This window comes from Rhipicephalus microplus, chromosome 5, assembly GCF_043290135.1.
Source record: "Rhipicephalus microplus isolate Deutch F79 chromosome 5, USDA_Rmic, whole genome shotgun sequence".
NCBI lineage: Eukaryota > Metazoa > Arthropoda > Arachnida > Ixodida > Ixodidae > Rhipicephalus > Rhipicephalus microplus.
The window spans coordinates 73356700-73375001 of record NC_134704.1 but is presented as its reverse complement, the minus strand read 5'-3'; the positions used below and the strand labels follow the sequence as shown (position 1 = coordinate 73375001).

The 18302-nt window shown below is 47.7% G+C and overlaps 2 protein-coding genes across 4 annotated transcripts in view; one reads left to right on the top strand and one right to left on the bottom strand.

The window, feature by feature from the left end:
- Positions 1-4080: 4080 nt before the first annotated feature.
- LOC142817836 (uncharacterized) overlaps positions 4081-18302 on the bottom strand; it is a 227494-nt gene continuing 213272 nt past the window's right edge. Inside the window, exons 1-8 of one of the 3 annotated variants that reach the window (XM_075895689.1) lie at positions 10168-10254; positions 9122-9251; positions 8817-8992; positions 8300-8359; positions 8169-8228; positions 8001-8105; positions 7832-7945; positions 4081-7536 (exon numbers count right to left, since the gene is read on the bottom strand). In XM_075895689.1, the coding sequence (XP_075751804.1) occupies positions 6509-7536; positions 7832-7945; positions 8001-8105; positions 8169-8228; positions 8300-8359; positions 8817-8992; positions 9122-9237 (1659 nt within the window). In that variant the 5' untranslated portion in view covers positions 9238-9251; positions 10168-10254 and the 3' untranslated portion in view covers positions 4081-6508. Of the gene's footprint in view, positions 7537-7831; positions 7946-8000; positions 8106-8168; positions 8229-8299; positions 8360-8816; positions 8993-9121; positions 9277-10167; positions 10255-18302 lie in introns of those variants that run through there. The other 2 variants (XM_075895687.1, XM_075895688.1) reach the window with 2 other exon arrangements.
- Positions 15364-16330, top strand: LOC142817296 (uncharacterized). The gene is made up of 2 exons (XM_075894347.1): positions 15364-15935; positions 15972-16330. Exons 1-2 carry the CDS (start codon positions 15404-15406, stop codon positions 16328-16330), a joined length of 891 nt encoding a protein of 296 aa, XP_075750462.1. The 5' UTR covers positions 15364-15403.

Here is an 18302-nt window from a genome sequence, read left to right as displayed (position 1 = left end):
GCATTCTACGCTAAGCGTCCCCGGCTGTAGAATTCAGAAGTTTGGGTCGCGTATGCCGGCTTGATAAATTATTCCGGTGACCCGACGGAAGCATTTGTTGTGAAAGCTAAAGCGTTCCATTGTGTAACTCACGGCCCGACTTTTGATAAATGCCTATGATAACGCAAGCTCTGCCCGTCCGAGAAGGAAAAGCAGCCTAAGAAACGCGGGATATGTAAATGAGCCGGAAGAGACATTCAGAAGAAGAAAAGTGAAACAATGTGGGTGCAAACGGAGACACTTTATTTCCATTCGTCGTTAGTATTTTCTCTCTTTTTTTCTTGTCACATGAGAAACGACCGCCGCGGATGAATCGTAAGCCTGAGTGGCCGCTCGTACTTAAAGTAAAGGCTTCTTCTTTTCTCTGGAAGATTCAATGGTTGAAAGTTGAAGCGGCGGCGTCATGGAATAAATCGCTCTAGAGAGATTAAAGACGAGTTAAAAAACGTCGACAAAATCCTCACCGCACTTGTATAACGCTTGCGTAAACAGTTTCTGGTGGTCCGAAAGGGTCCGCTTTTGCCGAGATACTAAAGATAAAATGCAGAGATAACGAGATAAAATGCAGTAGCAGTGTTGTAGTATACTACAACACTGCTACTGCATTTTAGGACTTGTCTTTCGCTTTCACCGGAAAAACACTTAACTTTCGATTGCATGTCCACACGTTTAACTGAGCGCACACACGACTCTAAACCTGGTTGATTGATATGTGAGGTTTAACGTCCCAAAACCACCATATGATTATGAGAGACGCCGTAGTGGAGGGCTCCCGGAAATTTCGACCACCTGGGGTTCTTTAACGTGCACCCAAATCTGGGTACACGGGCCTACAACATTTCCGCCTCCATCGGAAATGCAGCCGCTGCAGCCAGGATTTGAACCCGCGACCTGTGGGTCAGCAGCCGAGTACCTTAGCCACTAGACCACCACGGCGGGGCCAAAGTCAAATTGTAAGGGACCTCGATAAAAAAAATTGGATCGACATATGGGGAACACCTGGACACCGAAAAGCCTACGATTTAGAGAGCATCGCTTATTGGAAAAGGGCGCACACGCATGTTAGCGGGGCCGCTATCCGGCGCCACATTTTTACAGCGAAAGCTGTATATGGCTGGGATAAACGAAAATCCGTTCGGCAGCGGTGTCATGAGCGGTCTTCGCTGGATGTGTTATCAGTTACGTCGTTGGCAAGCAGGCGCCCCATTGGCTGCGTTGTGAGTGACGTCTTCGCAGCCGTAGCGCCAAGCCCACACGCAGCAGTTTCTTCCGAGACCCCCCCTCCCCGCCGAGTTGGCTCGCGATGTCAGACGGTAGGCGCTGCGGCGTAAATGCGATGATTGCGGGAGTTCGTTCGCCGGGGCAAACGCCACGGCTTTCAGCGGGAGTTGTTCCAGCGGCACATGTGCATCGGCTGCCACGTTTGTGATCGCCTGTGGTTCGAGAACAACCACTGTGATTAACGCATTGCGAAACGCATTTAACCACTCATTACATTTCTCCTGCCCCTCCGCGGTGGTCTAGTGGCTAAGGTACTCGGCTGCTAACCCGCAGGTCGCAAGATCGAATCCCCGTCGTGGCAGCTGCATTTCCGATGAAGGCGGAAATGTTGTAGGCCCGTGTGCTCAGATCTAAGTGCAGGTTAAGGAAACCCAGGTGGTCGAAATTCCGGAGCCCTCCAGTACAGCGTCTCTCATAATCATATGGTGGTTTTGGGACGTTAAACTCCACATATCAATCAAATACATTCCTCCGTGACCATAATCATGCGAGACAGAATATACGGCATGTGAAATAAACAGTGTGGTAAACCTAAGCGAAAGGTGTGTCTAATTTTATTAAAAAGAACGAACACGTAACCAGTAATTGCGAAACCCTTCAGTGCCACGTCGCGTTGAACCCACTGCTAAACGCCGGGGCCGCACGTTTCAGATTTCGCTGGTTAACCATTTGCACGGAGTGCTTGGGCGGTGATTTTTCTTTCTCGTTTGGTGTTATAAACATTTGGCAGATCCCATGTTCCTTAGCAATCGATTTTATGCGAAGCATGCAGAGGGAAGGCGACTATGTTGTAATTTCGTATTTGACAGGCGCCGGCTTTTTGTGCACGGCAACGCCGCCACCGAAGTAGAAACCTGCAAAGCAAACAGCAGTTGTTTCACAAAAGAAGACGTCTCGCTGACCGTTGAATCGGACTTCTCCGCAGAAAGAGTATTACTGTGGAGAAGCTTCTTTCCGGAAATTTATCCGTAAACGCAATTGGGTTTGTGCCTGGACCGCGCTGCTAACGTTGACTGTCGAACGTTCGAAGGAGCACGTACACTTTCTCATATATGAGGTCATTTATGTTTCCTTTTCCTGCCACGTCTTTCCGGCGACCGTGTGCTGACACGGGAAAAATCAAGCGATGACCTTGCATTAAAACAGAAAAACATCCGAGCACTATGTGGACGATTATGTATAGTAACTGTAGTAACCTGTCGCTGCCCATGCGCGTTTAGAAAAGTGATTAACAACTTAAAGTACTTGGTACTCCACTATGGGAGAGCATAATGGGCCTCACGCTTGATCAGTCCGTATCAACAAAGAATGCATCATGTAAGCCTAGAACAAGAGTTTTCGGTTGACACATACGGTAGATTACCAGCAAACAACTGCCCAAAAATATTGCTATGTGTAATGTGCGTTTACAAAAAGTGGTTAACGATTTAGAGTACTTGGTACTCTACTGTGGAAGAGCATAAAGCTATCCCCATGTCAATGTACAACCTCATATCTGCGTCATATGGCCCCCCCAATCGGACTCACTGACTTAGAAAAAACTCACAGCGTATCCACGGACTGAATAATGATGAGTGGGACGAAGCGTAACTCAATCCATCCACGCTTCGGTCCGTGCGTCCAACCGTGCATTTGTTTGTCCATCCGTCTGTACGCGCGTCCACCCATACATCCGTCTGCTTGTCTATCTGTCCGTCCATGCATCCATCCGTCCGTCCATAGATCTAGTGAACAAGCCAAGTACCACTATCTCGCAAATTTTCATCATATATCCATCATATATAAGTACCGCCATCCAGCGGAAATTCCAAGATCTAAAGGAGAGGTGGTTACCTACTACTACTGCGACGACGACAATTACTACTACAGACACCGCGGACGCACGACCCACGGAATAAGGAGCTTCGCCCATAGAGGTGGTTAACGATTTTCAGTATTTGGTACTGTACTATGGGAGAGCATAAAGCCGTCCCATGGTTCTCACACTTTATCAGGCCACGTCGACAAAAAATCACCCTTAAAGAATACTGTGGGCCGTATTCACAAACGCTCCTCCACTCGACCCTTCACTCGAAACGCTCCTTAAGTGGCGTTTTCCCATTCGCAAACCGCCCTTGACTTGAAACGCTTCCTTCACTTGAAAAAATCTTGAGCGTTTCCTCGAGATTGTCAAGGAAGCGATCGAGCTACCTTGAATCGTCCCTCGAGTGAAATATTTGCGCCAGCATCGCGTCCATGGCGGAGCCCGTCTCACTTTGACGGCGTTTCTCGATCAAGTAGGCTGCCACTACCGCGTTCTTTCGACAATGACAGTGCGCGTTTACTACGGAGCTGTCTTCCAACGGTTCAGCCATAGAGGAATATAAAAAGGTTAAGACTGGACACTCCCGTAGACCCCAGCGGCCCAATCGACCCTAGAACACCTGGTGGTTGGTGAGAGCAAGTGGCGTGCGCTTCCTGTTTCGGTTTCACTGGCGCAAATTTTGAATTACTTTGCGTAACCGACGTTTGGCTATGACGAAAGTTCATGATTTTAGACCACTTTTCATCGCCCAAATTAATAGTTTTTGTAGGTCGTTTTGATTAAGCGATTCCCTGTTTTGTTCAGTGGTTCGTGCGAATTGGTCATGACGTAATTTTTATTTCGATTAAGTTATAATAAAAAGAGATGCAGGTAATGATAATTCACTACGGTTTTATTCATCGCGCTTGTGTTTTTCTTTTTGAACAAGTGATCAATGTATATATCAGTCAAAGAGACAGAGTATCCGCAATGTTTTATTCAAAGGCAAGGTAGAGTCTGCGAATATAAAAACCACAATATGACAAAGGTAGACAACAAATGCATCTCGCCTTACAAATAAATTGTAACAAATATTGTAACAAATACAGAGAGAACACAGGCAACGCACACATCGCTAGAGTTGGCAGAAGCGGAGAAGCTGGTGAAGTATGACACACCGGGCCGTTGGGTAAGTAAGTAAGGATCTATGGCAAAAACACAGCGCACAATGCTGATGAAGAAGTGACATATACACAGCGATGAAGTCATGAATCACGCCTGGGGTTAATCGAAATAATGCATAGAAAAAAAGAGCGCACAGAAACCACACGACACAATATAGCAGAAAGGCAAAGGTGCAGTGTGCTGGCTGTGCTTAAGAACAGCTAGCCCAAAATTAAAAAAAGCAGACTTGATGCATGCTTGTCCTCAGAAAGGTTGGGCTTTGCAGCTTGCTCACTACGTGAAAGACAAACTTTATGCTACAACACTGGCAGGTCTTGTGGCTCTTCTTATGCATCGCCTTCATCAAAAACTTAAGATCCCAAGTGATTTGCGTCTGGGTGTTGCTGTGACGCTTGCGAGCTAAAATAGATTGTAGTCATCACTTATCCAAAATTGTGGACCTTAATTGGTGCTATGAGAGCGGCATTACATGGCTAATAAATATCAGAAGGAAACCACTTTGGCTCATTATTTTTCACAAAGGCTCTACATCGTACGTTATTACTCCCAAGCTATATAAAAATAAAATGTCAGCGTCGGCAGCCCTATCAAACGCTACAAGTTTGGGTATTCTTTTGAAAATTTTGATGGGCGAGATGAGGAGGTTGATGAGAAGCTAAAATACGAAAAGCGTGATAATGTGAACCGTGCCCACTTCATAATGTGTTCCTTACCCGCTCGAAGACATTTCAACAAGCGGTTTTGTTATCGATATATTACTTGAGCTGGAGAGATAAAGCATACACAGTGACCAAGCGACCCACAGTAAAGTGTACAGTTTGCCCGCATTTGCTACAAAAATACAGACAGCATACCCAACATTCTTTTTAAGGTTATGCAAATCACTTCGAGCGAATACACAGTGTCCCTACTCCTCATAGCGGGTAACCAAAACAATGTATGCAACGAAGGAGTGGTTAGTCCAGTTGAACTGAATATAAGCATATAAGACCATAATGAAGTATGAAGTCTGCTGTAACGAAGTAATAACATAACAAAGCTATTGCAGGATTCGGCTCAACTCGAATACTTTAGTGTAAACCCGCCGCTAATTGCTAACCTTTGAACTTGTCAAGCTGTATGTCTGAGATTGAAGGCTGGAACCTAACCCTATCTAAGTTTCGGTTCACAAAACGCACGTGCCAACATAAACGAACCCGGCAAAACATTTTCAGAAACTTCGCGCGACACCCAGCAGAGCAGAAATGAAAATCGCCAACACTTGACAGATGGTGATACAAAACATCGCACACTTTCAGGTGATGTGCGGTGGCCTCAATTATGGCAAGAAAGTGAGATTCAAGTTGTTGTAGGTATGCAAAAGCTGCTTCTGATGGCACAGTGAGATTCCCACAAAGTTTGCTGGGGACGTGGTATGCTTGGAGCATTGTGAAATACTGGTGGGTACCCTTAAGCATCTCACTGTCGTCTTTCAGTAACTGTGGGCAACTGCAACCGTCACATGCATTCCGAAGGAAGTGTTTGATGAGAAAACCAGCTACATGATATGCAGCGGAGTCATCGATAATATGGGAGAGAATGTTGGTCGCAAGTTCAGAGAGATCGTCTAGAGCTGGAAAGTCAGGCTGTGGCTGTGCACACTCCTCATTATCCACAAGAGACGCACTGGTAAGGGAGAATGGCGAGAGCTGCTCCTGGAGGAGGTCACATTCATCATCCTCGACATTTCCGTATTCTGACAGCTTGAAGAGTTTTCTTATGCAGATGTGCTTCAGGCCACAAATAGATTGTGCTACATTGGGGTTGGTGTTGCAACCCTGTTTTTGCCTAATGTGGCCAAATATGTTCTCCAGAGGATCCTGTTGAAGCCTGCGTATTAACAGGTATTCAAAATTGTAATTTTTAGAGGTCGTCCCATAGTTGACAAATTGCCTGAATTGTAATTTGCCAACCTACGATGGTTTGTGGTTGACGTCTGCCAACAAACTGCCATGATGCAATCCAGAGAAGCTGGCCTCGGAGGATGTCAATCAGCTCTGAATCATTTTTCATGATTGCATGCCGCAGCTTTTGCAAAGTTCTTTTTTTACTCGAGCTGTTCAAGGCATCGAAAATCCTGTCCATACGATCACAAAATTGAGCTGTAGTGATGGCCGAGGCAGGCAGCACCTTCGCATACACCATTGCCGTGATAGCGATCGAAACTGATGCACTGAGGACCTAAGTTGCTCTGCTGACCTTCATATTAGAAAAAGGTTTCTGATGAAAGCGCCGTTCAGTTAACTTTGGAGCCAATCGCAACCGCAACTCATGTGAGGATTGGTAAAGGCTTACAATGTGCAACCAGTTGACGATGTCATCCCCAATGTATAACTTGTGGGCTTGGACATTATTGCGCGTTGTTTTAAATAAATGCGTAACATCAAAAATGTAATACACCCGCTCACCATTAACTTCAAAACAAGGCTTTGCTACAGTCACTCTTAGTTGGTTAGCGAGACTTACATTTGAACTGCCCTGGTCACAAATGACTGCTTTCACTGCAATATTAATGTTCCTAAGCTCCAAAATGAGTGACACCAGCAAGTTATGCATAACAGATGATGGTGTTGATGTGTGCCCTATAGTAAAAGCAACCGGTTGAACCCACTTTCTCGAAACACCAACAAGAAAAACCAGTGCTCGATCAGCGATGGTTGAAGTGCGATGAGTGCCATCATCTGTAAAACCCTGGACAACGTCTCTTGCAGCATCATAGTACAAATTCTTTTTGAGTGCTATTTCGTCGAAAACTAAAGCGCACACTCGGTCCCGTTCATTCCAAGCTTGAGTATTTGTTGCAATGGAAGAAAGGATTCCTGGAATTATGCCTGGAGTCATCTTTACATTAGCTAGCCACCTCCTTAATGGACGCCGGGAGGGCAAAGAAAAATATGGAGCCAGAAATCGGTATGCTCGTGGACCTTGGAAGTTTAAGTGAAGAGCGAACTTCTTGAACCACACGGGAAACCGCTTGCCCTTGCGTTTGGGCCTCAAGCAAACATGTGCAGAAAGAAGTTTGAAAACCTCCTCGGTGACGTGCGGTCGGATAACTCCAAGGGCCTTTGAAGTCGATGACGGTGCATGGTGAGGCTGTCTCCGCGGTCTTTTGATAGTTTTCCGCTGTGCTGCTACTTTGGCTTGCAGATGTTTAATGGTTGGCTTGTACTTCATTGATGGAGACATTGTCACTGGCACACAGGAACACACTGCAATAAACAAAAAATGGATGTAAAAGCGAAGAACAACTAATCCCATACGAGCACTTTCCTCGCTCTTTCAGACCCAAGGTGCACAACTTTCTGCGGTGCAAAGTTTTCGATTCCACTACCTAAAAACAAACCATTCACAATGTTGACAATGCACAAAAAAAATGAAAACCACTGAGAGCCCACCCTTACATTTTGTAAGTGCACACGTAGTGTCCTATTGAGGATAGTTTCCTCAGAATGTCCTAAACATAAAATAGCACATTAAAAACAGCTGCAATAAAAGCATAGTCACCATTTTCTCTAGGGCACTCAGGCGTAGAGCTGTTGGCGGAGACGTCTTCTGGAGGGTCTTGTGAAGCTTGTCCAGTGCCTCGGACAGTGCTGTCGGAACAATCTTGCGAGCGGCCTGCGGAAGTCTCTATATGAATCCACTCTGGTGTTGAAGTGAACATACAACTTACCGGTCACACAAGTTCCTTTTGTGACAGCTGAACGACTGGTTAAGGTTTTCTCCGGCAAGACGAAGTCAGCAGAAATTCTTTCACCAGCTACAAGGGAGCTGCCACCTGCAGGGGTTTGGTCAACAGTCAATTCGGGTAAAAAAAAAGAAATCGCGACACTGAACGCACCCTGCTCATCGGGGCACCTCAATGTGTAGAAGCCGCTTTTTGAAGCCTCTACCGCAGGTCCTGAAGAAATGAAATTACGACAATGTGTCAGTAAGAGGCTTAAAATAACACAAACTGAAGCTCATCCGCACCTTGCAGTGCAGCTTCTGCAGCCATGTCACAGTCACTACTTGAAGGGACGCTCAGAGAACCTGCATATATGTGCAGTTGGTACAAGTTACAAAGCTTGTAGCATGGGGAAACTTAAACGGCTCTTTCAAACGCATAAATTGGTCGAACGTGGAAGAAGAGAGAAGGCACCAACTAGGAAACAAGTAATTTGTGATTTTTGGAATTACCAACAGTGCCAGCTTTCACTGATGAAAGGTATACGTACATGTGCACTCAGGCTTGAAGATAACGTGAAATAGCCCTTTAAAGTCTTTCAAAACAAGTTGCGCAGGTCAAGAGCATCAAAAAACGACAGAAATGTAAAGCTGCTGTTAGGAAGGTAATAGCCCACAATTCACAAAATTTAAGATTTTCCAAGTGTTACTTCTATAGTGAGGTTTCTCCATCGGCTACAAAGATCTTCGCGGTTAACTGTCACCACTGATTCAATACAAGTGGCTGCTATTGCACATATTTGAGTTTCAGTCAATCACTAACATGGTGCAGCTGGTTGCACACTGGGAACAGCCATTCTTGTAAGCCTTGTGTGCCCAGGGTCCATGAAACTTTGAGCAGTAAAATGGTCGCTACAAACCCTGTACGTTGCGTACAATAGGCTGGCCAGCTTACTAAGGAGATCATCGCGTCCAGCATACTGCATCCATGCTTTCATCCTGCATTGGCAATGAACTATCAGCTGAAAGGGGAAGTGCTTGAATAGTGATTTTTTATTGTTACCCTCACTGAGCAAGTACGAACAGTAAGCCTAAAGACATGCAAACCATACAAAAGCTTTAACACACCTGCCGTCCCGTGGTATGCGGAAGAAACTCGTCCCAGGCTTCTTGTGGGTTCTGCCATTGTTGAAGCACCACGATACACAGCAGTAGCTGCCGTAGCTTGGACCGCCGGACGGCATGGCATCAGCGCGGTCTGAAAATGTTAGTAAGTGGATGCTTCGCTGTAAACTACGAAAAAGATATGTGCACGTCATAAGTGTACCAGCAAACCCCTTTGAATGATTAGCTAATCGATGCACAATACAAAACCAGTGATACATCTCTGACCCATAAAACTCTGACTTACAAAGATAGACGTCAAGACCACGTACAAAGATCTTCAGAAGTTTCCAGGCCGCTATCCCTTGTAACGCAATGGTATCGCGGCCTGGGAACTTTAGAACACCTTCGTGCGTACGCATTATCAGCAGTACATTGGGAAGAAAAATCGTAGTTGAAATTTGTGCGGTAAAATTATATTGGAAACGTCAAAAAAATTTGTGGGCAGCTTGCACTAGTGGCCCAAGGCTAGCGAAGAAACGAAGATGATGGCCACTTGGCAAGTCCAGATTTGCCTCCGGCACACCAAGAATTATTCGTGTTCCGAGCCTTCGGGAAACGCGTCGTGAAGCATGCGAGGCCCAGCGAACGCTTCTCAATATTTTGCACCGAGCCACCGAGCCTATGACCTGGCTGCCCAGCTATGCTCAGCGCACAGACGCTCGCGTCCGTGGCAGACGCAGCACGCGTCGCCTCGGCTTGACGCCGTGCTGCCTTTGTTATACTGCATACGTTGCACAATGTTCCCGTCTAGCCGCCGCATAGAGCCTTAAACATTCTTTTTAGCGAACCTCCCCGTCCTTACAAGCTTCAGAAAAAGGTTACAACTGCGTGAATGAGACGCCACGTAAGAAACAAACTCGCACACACGAAGCGCAATGTGTGTGTATGCATCTTTCTATGATTGTTGCATGGTGTCTTATTCGCGCAGGTGTAACCGTTTTCTGAAAAAAATGACCCAAGCCCAACAACATGTCATTCAACAAGCTTCGCTTGAAAACGTGCTTCACCTATTATCTCACGCACGAAAACGCCGACGCAGCTGACGTTGACGAAAGCGACGAAAGCTTCTCGCTGTCAGTCATGCATGGGCTTGTCGCTGGGTGGATGGTGTTTATGACAGTACGGCTGAAGAAAAATAATCGCGTAAGGTGTGTTGAATAAATTGTTTTTGTGTACAAAGAACATACCAGATTTGGGCGTATAATTATTATTTTGTAAAAACAATTCAGTTGCATTTATTATAACTGTTTTTTTGCGCTTGCGCCCTCTGACGTTTGGTGAGAGCACTAGTTTGTTAGGTAGTCATGACGAACTTCCTCAGGCCAGGTTTTGCGGAGTGTCCTCTCTTGTCTTTTCCTTTCTCTATGGTTCAGCAACGGCTACTGTGGCGCCGGGACAAGCGGGCGTGGTGTCAAAAGGAGCACTCACCAGTGCCGTGATGTGTTGCGTTCCGTGCATGAGCCAGTGGATTACCTGCCTTCGGGTGTGCGTATACTCTTCGTGCGAGTGCTCCATGACTTACTGCGGATTCCATTGCTTTGAAGCGTTTTTATGAAGCTCGTACACCGCATCAGTTCAAGCGTGGTGCGAAAGCTTGACAAGCAAGCGGCATAGCAAACTTTTGATGCGCTAGGTTCACCGTACTTTAGAGTGGCTTCCCCTCCGGTGAACCTTTGCTGCCTGTCACAGAACGAGTGCTCAAAAAGGGCGCGCCGCCAAATTCTCGCGACGAAACGCCGGAATGACGCGGCGAGGTCAAAAGAAAAAGGAAAAAAAGAAAACAAGCTGGTAGTGGTCGTAGTGGTTAGAATGAAGAGGAAAAAGGCACCTAATTTCTGTTTGCCTTCAGGCGACACGGCGCAGTGCCTTATAGGGGTGGGGGGAAGGAGGGATAAAAAGAATAGAAGGAAAATAGACGGAGAAGAAGACAGCCAAGCGAGAAGAAAAAGAAAGAGATAGGAAAGTGGGGATCCGGTCGAAGCAGTCCAAGGGCGGGGTGCCACAATGCGAGAGCTACACGGCGTCAGGAGACCGCGGAGGGCGAACCAGTCGGCGGGAGCTTCGCTGGCGTCGGAGATCGCGAGGGCAAAACCGTCCAGCTTGAAATCCTGCGAACGAATCCGAAAACAAGCTCCCCGGGAGCGCGACTCTCTCCCCTCGGAAGCGTGGCTTCGCCGACGAACCTCCTCACCCCAGATCGGCGGCCGAGCAAGCACTCGAAATTTCTAGAAGGAAAGAGGCGGGGTCATGCCGAGTTGAGTCATCCGTCGCGGAGGGCATTCGAACCGTCTAACCCTCTCCCCAGCCTACACTGCGTATCGCGCCGACGAAATGACGAGAACCTTCTGGAATCTCGCGCGGAAGGTATTTAATCGAGCAGCCGAGACGAGAGATCAGGAGAAGACGGAAGTTAGCGCCAGAGCGCGTAGGGATTCCGCCGTGTAGTCGGCGAAGGTTTTGTCCGTAGAGACAAAGCAGGAGAAGAAGATGATTTCCACCTGAGGGGTGACGACTCGAGCTACAGGCAAGAGCGTGTGTCTACCGCTATCGAGCGAAGACGCGTGGCAACAGCTGCGTGTGTGAAGCCGACGGGTTTCCGGCGAAGAAGTTGAAGCGTGAAGACTGGCCAATTGAAGACGCGAGGTTTCCTGCAAGAGAAACTTCGGTGGCAGCGGAACGACAACAACGCTGGACTTTGAGTGAGTGATTCTCGGAAGAGTATCATCCAGATTTTTGTTCCAAGGACTTTCGACTGAATAGGTTTTCTATCTCTTTAGTCTTTAGGTGTCTTGGTTGTTCAATGCATGCGACTGCATTGTAGTGCGTATTGTTGTCTGTGTCCGTTGTTTCGAGTGTGGCTGATTGTACTGTGTAGTACGTTGTTTGATTGGTGACATATTGTACTCAACTATTGTAAAGTGTGCATACTTGTGTATTGTTTTCGATCTGCCATTATTGAGAATATAATTTTGTTTGTTTATCAACTCTCGGCTCTGACTTGTTCTTTTGGCCACAGCCGGTGTCCGCTGGCGCGCCAAAAAGGACCACTTCTAAATTGTCCACACTTTCGTGGTGCGGTTCGGGGGGCTGATACTTCGACCCTTGGAATTTGCCCGGCGATCGCATCCCTAATTAACGGGACCTGTGACGATTAATCTGGCGTCCGCGACGAGGAACTTTTGGTGCACAGTGTGCCCAAAGTAGTGAGAAAGAGCCTCGAGTTGTTGATAGTGCTATCGGAACGATTTTGTGTGTTGCTCAGTGTTCTCGTTAACGAGTGCAGGAGAGTGTTCCGATATACTGATTTTGGCAGATATTTTTTGCACGCGGCAAGGTTTTAGTTGCGAGACACAATGGATCTCGAAAAGTTAGTCGCTCTTGGGGAGAATATGGGTCTTCATGGCACCGAACTACGAAGTGGGTCACCCAGAAAGAAAAAGAAGAAAAAGAGAGAGCCAAGGAAGAAAAAGCAGCTGAATTGGAACGAGAGAGGTTGGCAGCTGAGAGGGCCAAGGAAGAAAAAGCAGCTGAGTTGGAGAGAGAAAGGCTGGCCGCTGAAAGGGCGAAGGAAGAAAGAGAGCAACAATTGAAGTTGGAGGTGGAGAGAGAAAAGTTGGCAGCCAAAAGGGCGAGAGAAGAAAGAGAGCAGCAATTGAAGTTGGAGCTGGAGAGAGAAAGACTGGCAGCTGAGAGGGCGAAAGAAGAAAGAGAGGAAAGGGAACGGCAGCGACAGCACGAGATAGAACTGGAGCGGCTCCGTCTGCAACAGCGAAGTGAAACTCCCGTCCAAGCTAGAGTTGAAAGCAGCGAACGGGAAGATCATGGCTTCCGCTTGAACCCAAGCAAGCTGCTCGTAGCGTTTGATGAAAGGAAGGACGATCTTGACGCGTACCTTCACCGATTTGAGACGATTGCAAGGAGTGTTAAGTTTGGCCTGGAAACTCGTCTGAGCAGACGCCTTTGTGCGTGGGCCGATCCACTGGTGAGGGCCTCAATCGCCTCGGCGCCCAGTCTGACGGACGCTGTCAAGTATTTGAGCGATTATCCAGACCAGGCAGCGGGCAGAGGCGAGTTCCCGTCCTTCAAGTGCGGACTCTTTTGTCGTCCCTTCAAGCAGCAGCGTGACTGATGGCCTCGTCGACTCGTCGGGCGACAGGAGGGCTGGCGTGGCTGGCGCCGGAGCTGACGGCGGAGCGGCGCTTCTTTGATCCTCAGCCAAGTGGCCGACCGGCCGACTGCCTATGCCCACCAGGCATTGTCCTTGCTGGCCGGAGGAGGAGACGTCGTGTCGCCAAGACGCCGTTAGCCGTTCGAGAGAAGCCAACAAAGACGGCGTCTTCCTGAAAGAGACCGCGGCGGACACCGCACGCAGATCGCCCCGCTGATTGGGCGAGCTGTGCGGTGGACCTTTTGAAGTATGCGGCCAGGATCGTGGGAACTCTCGACTAACGGCACACACACGACGAGGAAGAGCCCTGCTGGCGCCACCACAGTGCAGTGTTCACGTGGACCGTGCATGCTCGCCCCCCTCACCTGTGTGTGCGTGATTGGTGTTCGACTCGGAAAGGAGGAGCCCGACAGGGCATAAAACTACGCGGCAGAGTGCGGGACGTCGCTCTGAACTATGTATCGTTCAACCACCACGCTCGTGGTTTGTGAAACCACTAACCTTTTCCTTTCTGTAAATATGTGTAAATAGTGACACAAACCTGTTTGTTTTCCGTATCCTCTTGTCAGCGTTCGTTTCCTCCACCCGGTTACACCACGCTACTACAAGAGACCGGGTAGTCCCCCATCCTTAACAACTGGTGACAGCGGTGGGATGCCATCAGCGAGCGACCTTCCTTTCTTTTGACCCAACTTTTACAACTGGTTGGCAGCGGTGAGGTGGACCTCGCGACATGGTGCTGTGTTGAGGTGAGTGCTTGGTCCTTGCTTTAACTTTCCAGGTTTCATTGTGTGAGTTTAGTAGAAACTGGATTGTTTGATTTAAAGTTAGGAAAATTACCTAGTCTAAGTTCTGAGTGTGTTTTAGGGATCTCCTACTTTTGTGCGAAAGGCAGGACCAAAGACAAAGGGCAATCATGGAGGTATACGCACTGCTAAATGACGAACTTTTGTACTTATGTAAAGACTTAGGTATTGAGGTTGAGGAAGAGATGGGCAGGTCACAAATTGTGAAGCTAATTTTGCAAAACGCCAGTGAGGAGGCGATTAGATACGAGTTACAAGCTTTCAAAAGGTTGGCTGAACAAAAACAGAAAATGGGGGAACAGGAACGCGAAAGAGAGAAACGGGAACGCGAAAGAGAGAAACGGGAACGAGAACGAGAGGAACGGGAACGAAAACGAGAGGAACGGGAAAAAGAAAGAGAATTTGAGTTGCGTAAAATCGCTCTTGAGAATGAAGGCAAACGGATGGCTCAAGCGAGTTGAGAGGCTCCAGAACGAGCAAGCGAGATAGAATCATACCGCATGGATAAAATACTCAAGCCACATCAAGTGGGGGAGGACATAGGGGTATTTCTCGCGGTATTTGAACAGAAATGTGTGAGGTTGAACCTTTCTCCTAGCACATGGCCACAGCGGTTGCTTTCTCTGCTGCCGTATGAAACCGCTGAAGTGATCACGAGACTAAGTGAGCAAGAAGCAGATCATTATGAGAAGGTTAAAACCGCGTTACTGAAGAAGTACCGGCTTTCGGCCGAGGCATTTCGCCAGTGATTTCGAAACCTAGAAAATAAGGATAGTGAGGGATATCCGGAGTTTGCTTACGGCATGAGAAAAAATCTAATCGAGTGGTTAAAAGGCGCGGAAGCCTACGAGAGTAAAGACAAGGTTATCGAAACCATTTGTCTAGAGCAGTTTTACAAAAGCATACCTCAGAACGTGAGGCTGTGGGTGCAAAACAGAGACAATGTAAACACTGTGCAAAAGGCGGCCGAGTTAGCCGAAGAATACACAATGCGTAGAAAACTGAGCACAGAGTACGGAGGGCCGGACGGACGAAAAGGGCCGCGAAAAGAGTTTGGATTCAGGAGAGGCCCACAAGCAAAAAAAATTGAGCAATACTGAGGGGGAAACAAGTACGCCAGAAAACAAGGGGGGAAATTCGAACGGTGGGACATCCCAGCAGTCGCAAAGAAAAGAGTTTGAGGCTTTTAGACCTGTTAGGTGCTATAACTGTCAGAAGACTGGCCATATCGCAGCAAACTGCAGAAATCCTAAGGTAGTTTTATCCTACATGGATGAAAGTGACGAGAACTTGGAGCTGTTACGCCCATATCTCCATGACCTGGAGGTTAACGGAAAACCCTGTAAGGTACTCAGAGACAGCGGCGCCACCACGGACATTGTCCACCCATCTTACATTACTGTAGATGACTTCACGGGAGAAGTGGCATGGATCAAACAGGTTGTAGAGGAAAACAGCGTCTGTCTTCCCATGGCGAAAGTAACGATCACTGGGCCGTTTGGAAAGCTTGTGACAGAGGCAGCTGTCTCAACGTCACTGTCATTACAGTGCCCGTACATATTTTCAAACCGTTCAGACAGGACACTGCGCGAGCGAGGTCAGAAACTTGGAGAAGGAACGGTTCAAGCGCTAACTCGTTCCAAAGCACGTGAAATCGCGTCCAGGGCATCGGAAAAAACAATTCCAATGGAAACCGACCCAGGCTCAGGTCACCGCTCAGGGGCGCAGGGAGAGTCAGCAACTGATCAGCAAAATGAAGTTTCACCAACAAACATAGACGGAACGCCAGCTGATCGGCAACGTGAGGCTTTATCAGCAGAGTTGGGTGGGGACCTAGAGGGAAAGCCAGACGACACACCCACGAGCGAAACGGGGTCAGTATTGTCACCGCCGTCAAAAAACTTTGACCGGCTAGTACAGGTAAACAGACAATCGCTGGCCGCTGAGCAAGACAGTGATGATAGCTTAGCTAAACTGCAGTTAAGCGCTAAAGAGGGGATTGCTAGGGGCAACGTGACGTTACACAAGAAAGGAGGTTTGTTATATCATCACTACCGAGATAAGAGAGGAAGGGTTCTGGATCAGTTGGTCGTTCCTAGAAAATATCGCGAGGATCTCTTGAACCTCTGCCACGGAAACGGCTGGTCTGGTCACCTAGGAATAAACAAAACAAAGGAGAGATTGCTAATGGAATAATATTGGCCAGGGTGCTTCAAAGAGGTAAAGGAATTCGTAAGATCATGTGACACGTGCCAACGCACGGGTAGGTCTGGGGAAACGTGGAAAGCTCCGCTAAAATTGGTGCCTGTAATATCAGAGCCATTCCGACGTATGGTGATCAACACGGTGGGTCCCCTGCCGGCAACTAAGTCTGGTTATAGGTAGTTGTTCACCATGTTGTGCCCTGCAACAAAGTTTCCGGAAGCAATCCCTCTGAAGGAGCTCTCTTCGACAGAAATAATAGACGCGCTTCTGTCAGTCTTCACGAGAGTCGGCTTTCCGGCAGAAATACAGGCTGATCAAGGGTCAGATTTTACGAGCTCATTGACTGCAACGTTCCTGCAGAAGTTCAGGATAAAACTGATACATAGTTCCGTATACCATCCCCAATCAAATAGCGTCGAGAGGTGACATTCAGTGTTGAAGCGGGTGTTGCGCGCCCTCTGTTATGAGCATAAAGAAGACTGGGAAAGCTGTCTTCCGGCTACTTTGTTCGCCTTGCGAACGGTCCCGCATGAGGACACGGGGTTCTCGCCGGCAGAGTTAGTGTATGGCAGGACGCTGCGTTCCCCACTTAGGATGCTGAGAGAAATGTGGGAAGAAAAGGGGGAGAGCCAAACTGTGGTCGAATACGTGCTGAAGTTGCTAGAGCGGCTCAGTACGACGCAAGGGCTGGTAGAAAAGAACATGGAAAGGGCTCAAAAGACGGCCAAGCATTACTACGACAAGAATGCGAGACTTAGAACCTTTAATATCGGGGATGAAGTGATGATTCTAAAACCGTCACGAAAAAACAAATTGGAAGTTCATGGGGACGGGCCTGTCAGAGTGATGCACAAGCTTCCTGACACAAACTACGTGTTGAAAATGCCAGGTCGAAGGAAAGAGGTAAAAATATACCATTGTAACCTGATGAAGCCCTACATAGAGCGTCAAGGACTTGTGAACCTCACTCTAAAAGAGCTCGAAGAAGTTCAATCTGAGTTCGACGAATGCACGAGAACTTCCGACTCAGAAATTAGCCTAGAAGAGGTCGAAGCTTCCTCTTTAAACACTAAAACACTTGAGTCTGAACAAGTAAACGAACTAAAAGAACTTCTGGAGCAGTACATAGATAGGTTCAGTCGTCGGCCGGGTAGAACATGATTAATAACCCACGAAATATTGATTGATTGATTGATATGTGGGGTTTAACGTCCCAAAACCACTATATGATTATGAGAGACGCCGTAGTGGAGGGCTCCGGAAATTTAGACCACCTGGGGTTCTTTAACGTGCACCCAAATCTGAGCACACGGGCCTACAACATTTCCGCCTCCATCGGAAATGCAGCCGCCGCAGCCGGGATTCGAACCCGCGCCCTGCGGGTCAGCAGCCGAGTACCTTAGCCACTAGACCACCGCGGCGGGGCATTAACCCACGAAATAGAATTGACATCAGCCGAACCAGTAAGATCCAAGCCATACCGATTGTCTCCAAAACAGAAAGATATTTTGAAGGCCGAAATACAGCGCATGTTAGAGCTTGGGGTGATCGAGCCTGCTGAAAGTGACTACACGTCCGCACTAATACTTGTGGAAGCCCCTAATAGGGAACCCCGTCCTTGTGTAGACTACCGGAAGTCGAATACTATCACTAGGGATCAGTTGTACCCTATACCCAATATTGAGGAGCGAATCGAAAGGGCAGCGCAGCGAAGTACATTTCCACGATAGATCTCGTAAGAGGATACCGGCAGGTTCCTCTCTCAGAAAGTGGCAGCCGTTATGCCGCATTCATTTCACCTTTCGGCACCTTTAGACCCTTAGTTCTTAGCTTCGGGCTAAAAAACGCGCCTTTCAGCTTTTCAAAGTTAATGGACATTGTACTGAAAGAACTGCAAGACTTTGCACTCCCATACCTAGACGATGTCGCAATATTTTCCGACAGCTGGGAAGACCACCTCAAG

Bases quoted from the DNA above. Each gene is read 5' to 3' on its own strand.
- LOC142817296 (XM_075894347.1), top strand. From the start codon at position 15,404: ATGGATGAAAGTGACGAGAACTTGGAGCTGTTACGCCCATATCTCCAT. The intron at 15,936-15,971 runs GTGAGGCTTTAT...GTGGGGACCTAG, and splicing joins AACGCCAGCTGATCGGCAAC to AGGGAAAGCCAGACGACACA.